General features: G+C 40.9%; 1 protein-coding gene across 1 annotated transcript in view; it reads right to left on the reverse strand.

Annotated features, from left to right (window-relative positions):
- gpnmb (glycoprotein (transmembrane) nmb) overlaps positions 1-1,125 on the reverse strand; it is a 7,713-nt gene extending 6,588 nt beyond the window's left edge. Inside the window, exons 1-3 of the mRNA XM_076300852.1 lie at positions 981-1,125; positions 726-869; positions 185-325 (exon numbers count right to left, since the gene is read on the reverse strand). Of these exons, the coding sequence (XP_076156967.1) occupies positions 185-325; positions 726-869; positions 981-1,125 (430 nt within the window). The remainder of the gene's footprint in view (positions 1-184; positions 326-725; positions 870-980) is intronic.
- Between the last annotated feature and the right edge of the window lie 4,214 nt (positions 1,126-5,339).

A 5,339-nucleotide genomic window follows, 5' to 3' on the forward strand; every position in this document is an offset into this window, starting at 1 on the left:
AAGCCAGACTACTGATAATACCAGAGAGGAAAATTAACCTTCTGAATTAAAATGGAGGAAAGAGAAGATGAGGGATGATGGGTGTTTGATAAGGCAGGATTAAGTAAACTGATCCGTGTAGTGATGGTATGTCTGACCTGCAGACCAAGGGATATGGGTAGCGCGCGTGCGCTTGGTCGCTTACCCATGGTGTGCCAGACATAGACGTAGCCCTTGCGTCTCCAGTCGTTGCTCTGAGGAAAAGGTTTCCCGTCCGGGAACACGTTACAGCGCTTTAAGTTCGTACACTTCCCAAAGCCGTAGTCATCCATCCATGATCCATTGGCTGAGTTCAGTCAGAAACGTGGAAAAAAAAGACAATAAGTTACTGACGTATTTAAAGTAGGCTATTTGAGGAACATAATCAGAAGCAATTTTCGGGGATATCTAAATTTAAATTACAAACTTGCTCATAATGTGTATTTGGAAATTTTATTTTAATCCTGAAATGTAAATCTGTGATTCATGAAAATGCATTATGTTTGTAAGCTTTAGGATATTTCTACCTTTCAAAAATAAGGATAGGCTAACAAATAAGTTCATGAAATCCATAAGGATTTCGTCATATCCCTTAGCTATTATCATTATTTATCTTGTTTTGATAAGCATCACTGTCTGAACGGATTGTTTAAATTGGTGAAGCAAAGAAGGTCAGCTTGTTAGAGAAGCACCTGAGGCCTCCATACCGTCTTCACAGTGCTCGTCGTTCACCAGATCCCCGTTGGCGCCCTCCTTCGTGCACGGGGCGTGCTCGATCGCCGCGGTGAAAGTGATGCTCGAGCCGTTCATGGCGGGACTGTCACTCGTCAGACGAACCGTCGGCGCGGGTCCTGAGTCAAAAAAGAAACGGATTTGGAAAACGGAGAAACTCAGTTTGGCCACGCAGACCCGCCAGGTGTTTATGGTGGCAAGTGTCAATGTAAAGTCTCTAATATACTTACCGCGTTTGCGTTGGAGTTCTGGTTTCATAGGCGGGTAGAGTTTATCGTCCCAAGGGATAGAGTCAGGGTCCCATCCCGGGATGGGGAACGGGATAGGTAACTTGCCTGGGATAGGTAACTTGCCTACGTGCTTATGAGGGAACATGTCTGCGTATGCTGTGGGAGAGTTTCAAAATAAGATTAATCAAGCTGAACAAATGGCTATGAATGTGCCACTGTGTTTGTGTTTCGAGAAATTCCATGGTGGGCTTTAAATTCAAATGAATTTGAGCTTGAATTTGATCAGAACTCCACACAAACATGCTGAATTATAAGTATAGTATGGGAATAAAAAACGTTCTATGGATGTGGCTCTCTTCGTATCTCCACTAGGCGGTGCAATGCAACAAGTCCAGATGTGACAGGTATCCAAGTACTAGCCTATTCAAGCTATGTAAGGTGAAGACGCTTGTTGTTTTGTTGTTTATTCAAATAAAGCCTAAAGAAAATTCTAGACCTCCAATGATGGTCGTTCTGAACATCTGAATACACAAGGTTACTAAAACATTTCACATAGTCTATAATTACATTTTACATTAGGCTATTAACATGACCATGCAAAAAGTAAACTAAAAACCCCTAAACAACTAAAAACAAAATGGCAAATATTCGTTTAACCTCTATTCATTTAATGATATAGTCTGTGTCATAGGTCTTTGGCATTTGGACAACAAAATCAGATTATTATTATTTTTTTAATGATTCTAATTTAAAATTCCTTCAACAGAACACCTGTAATGGACGCTTGGGCAAGAATGCAGCAGGCTAACCTTTTACACCACGCGAAGAACATGATACAATATGTTGTTGATGTGGACGTTTGGGTAGGAAGAATATAAAGAATATTAATATTCTTATGTATCTTCTAAAGGATAATAGAAGAGACAATCCTCCACACGTGACTCAACCCATAAAAACATTAAATAGACTAGGATATACAATAAATCAAATCGTACCCAACATGCTTAAATATGTCTGAAATATATAACCAAATTCCAGTCTATTTCCAGTCTGTGTAATAATCCTGGCTATCTATCTATCTATCTATCTATCTATCTATCTATCTATCTATCTATTTAATTAACAGAGACTAAAGTGAATACGCACAACTGTCTGTTCCGAGAAACTCAATTCACAAGACACGGTGCGCGCCTTCACGTAACTGCATAATTGGGTTCATGGGACTGAACTGAGGCCAAGCGCGCAGACACCACTGCGCCAAATAAACAGGATAAGGAGTTTCCAGATTTACCACATTCACAAAATAAAATATTTAGATAAGAAAATCATACCTATAACAACTTTTAAACGAATCGACTACTTACATAACTTAATATTTCCCAGAACTTGATTAACCTAATATATCTCCCTGCTCAGTTAATGTACAAGAAACGAAGACCAATGCAATTTTTGCTCTTTTAAGAAAGGATGTACAGCTTGAAGAGAGACACATTTTTCTTAAACAGAATGAGTAACTGCCTGTATGTATTTAACTAACATTAAACTAACATTGATTTCTGTGCGCTCTATTGTTTATCCTAATGAACAAAAATACTTACTCTTTTTCCCCTCGACTTGAGCGATGACAAATGCGCAGATGAGCAAGCATACACATTTTAAAACCTCCATAGTTCCTTTAGCGTGTGCAAATTCACCCTCCCGTGTCTTATTCCTCGATCTCCGCGCAGGAATTTTAGCGTCCACTCCCGGATCCTTCTTGTGCCGTCTGATCGCACAGGCTCCCGTGCACCTTTCCCCCCCTGCGCCCGGGCCATAATTGAATAGTGGGCATGGCGCGCGCAATCATGTGACGACTTCATAACGAGATGCATCTCATGTCTTATTAGTGCGCTCGCTCGCGGGACTCACGCCACTAATGAAAACTCAGCTGCACAGCTACTGTACCCCCTCACAAACAAACACACACACACACACACACACACACACACACACACGTGTTTACGAAGTTTGGGTAGGTTATTTTATGTGAAAAATCCAAATGGATTTAAACAATCCAAATGGATGGATTCATTCCCTCCTCTCACCTCTGGTGACCCCGAGGAGCGTTTTTGTGGTGTCATCACTCCCAATTTCACAATGACACACTCATTCTCATGACAAAATCTGATGGAACCTCATGCATCGACCATGAGTCAACCAGGCGCGACCTAAACGTCCCCTTTTCTGTCACAGGATCCAGACAAGCTATGCACACGTGTCAAATAACATCAGATTATATTTACTGGACAACGTTGTCAATGGTCACAAAATGTTTTATAGCTTATGTTAGGCTCACAAAACATGTAGCCAAATAGGATTGAGGCACATTTTCATGAATCACATTTTGATAATGGTTATACAATAGTTATTATTATCTGAGAATCTAAATTAGAGTGTAGACCCAGACTTACTCCAAGTAGCCTAATGCAGCAGTTCACCTTTCTCAAATGAGCAGTAGGATATTAACTACTCAAAGGACAGGCTGCTATAGGCTACACATATTCCATTAGGTCTCCAATAAGCCTGGCTAATTGACCTCAGTCATATGTCTGCACGGGCCAGCTGAACTTCATGAGGGACAACTACTTTTTGTTCAGTGCCATTTTTGTTTACTTTTCAAGTGAGTCTCACTCACATCTGTAAGAAGATAGGCATAGCAGTGAGTGTGAGCCCTTATAGCTGGCAATCTCAGTGGAATATCATATTTTTAGGAGCTTTTCAGGAAATGTAGGCTATAGATAGCAGACAACGGTAGACAGAAGAAGAGGAAGATCTGCATGCGTTCTCAAAAGTATCCTCAAGGTACAGAGGAACACACCTAACAATGTATGCAGGGCTGAATTAGGCCAATACCCAGAAAAAAAGAGCTTTCAAATTCTTCAAACACCTGTTGTTATAAAGCCAATAATCCAACCAACTAGTCATAGTAATAGTCAGCCTCAGGACCTTGCCACCCTTCCTCAAACAATTTGGCCTAACCAATTTACCAACTTACAAACAAAAGTACTTTTTTATTGGACTGAAACAAAAAAAAAAAGACAAAATGAACTTCAGTATGATTTGGCCCTAAAAAGAGAGAGTACACTGTGGCAGACTATTCATAGTCACTGATATCAGACAGAAAAACCTTGACATGCTGTGCACCAATGGCAACCAAGGAGTTTCACTTCTTGACTGAATGCTGCCAATGATAAGAAATACGTAAACAATTCTTTCCTAAATTAAGAAAAAATGTACCCAGACTTTCAAAACTTTAAGAACAACCAACGTCTAAGAATACTATTAGGCGAGTAACAAGAGAGTGCAAGTCACAGCAAGATATATGCTTGCCATACAGAAGGGATCACCTCATCAGTGAAGCACACAAAGAATCAAACACATACACAAACACACACACACACAGTTATGCACACATAGCCACATACACACACACATCCACACACACAGTCATGCATACATACCCATACACACACTCACATACTCTCCCATCCACTCTCTCTCTCTCTCTCTCTCTCTCTCTCTCTCTCTCACACACACACACACACACACACACACACACACACACACACACACACACACACACACACACACACAGCTGTTGCAGTACTGTATGATGATGTTCTGTCTTTGTTTTCTTTCCTTCACATACTACTAACTACCTGTACAATTAGATATGCTTACAACGTTGTCAATACAACGTTTATTTTTGTCATGTCAATAGCCTAGCTCTATGAATCAAATTGAATTGACAGAAGAGGACAGAAATGGGCTTTGAAAAGGCAGCAGAAGACAGAGGAAGAAAATCACATATTTATTAACAATACATGCTAATATTTTATTTATACCCAACATCAGGGATGGATTACTGCACGGGCCTACCGGGCCCAGGCCCAGGGGCCCAAGGGGTCAGGGGGCCCTGAAGCCCAAGCCTTTGCATGGAATCATTGCCTCAATATCAACAAATCAGGATGTAGGCTATGAATCTGATTGAATTTAGTATTGGCTATCCCCAAAATGCACCAGAATACAGGAAATCACATCAAACAAATTAAAAAAATTCTGGGGGAGGACCCCCAAACCCCCCCTCCCACATATACGACAATTAGTGGGGGGCCCTTAATACATCTGGGCCCAGGGGCCCAAAAGTTCATAATCCGCCCATGCCCAACATATTGCACACAAATAGGCTACTTGCAAATCAGCATCATCAGTATTATTTGCATGTAGGCAGCATCCTTCCCACACGGGGGCGCTACAACACATCCGTGATGCACAGTCCAGTAAAAAAAAATCCCCAATGAAGGACAAATTATTTCCGTA

This window comes from Alosa pseudoharengus, unplaced genomic scaffold (assembly GCF_046254945.1).
Source record: "Alosa pseudoharengus isolate Yale_2024_CS ecotype anadromous, Long Island Sound unplaced genomic scaffold, YU_APseudo_1.1 YU_APseudo_1.1_scf_23, whole genome shotgun sequence".
NCBI classification, from domain to species: Eukaryota; Metazoa; Chordata; class Actinopteri; order Clupeiformes; family Clupeidae; genus Alosa; species Alosa pseudoharengus.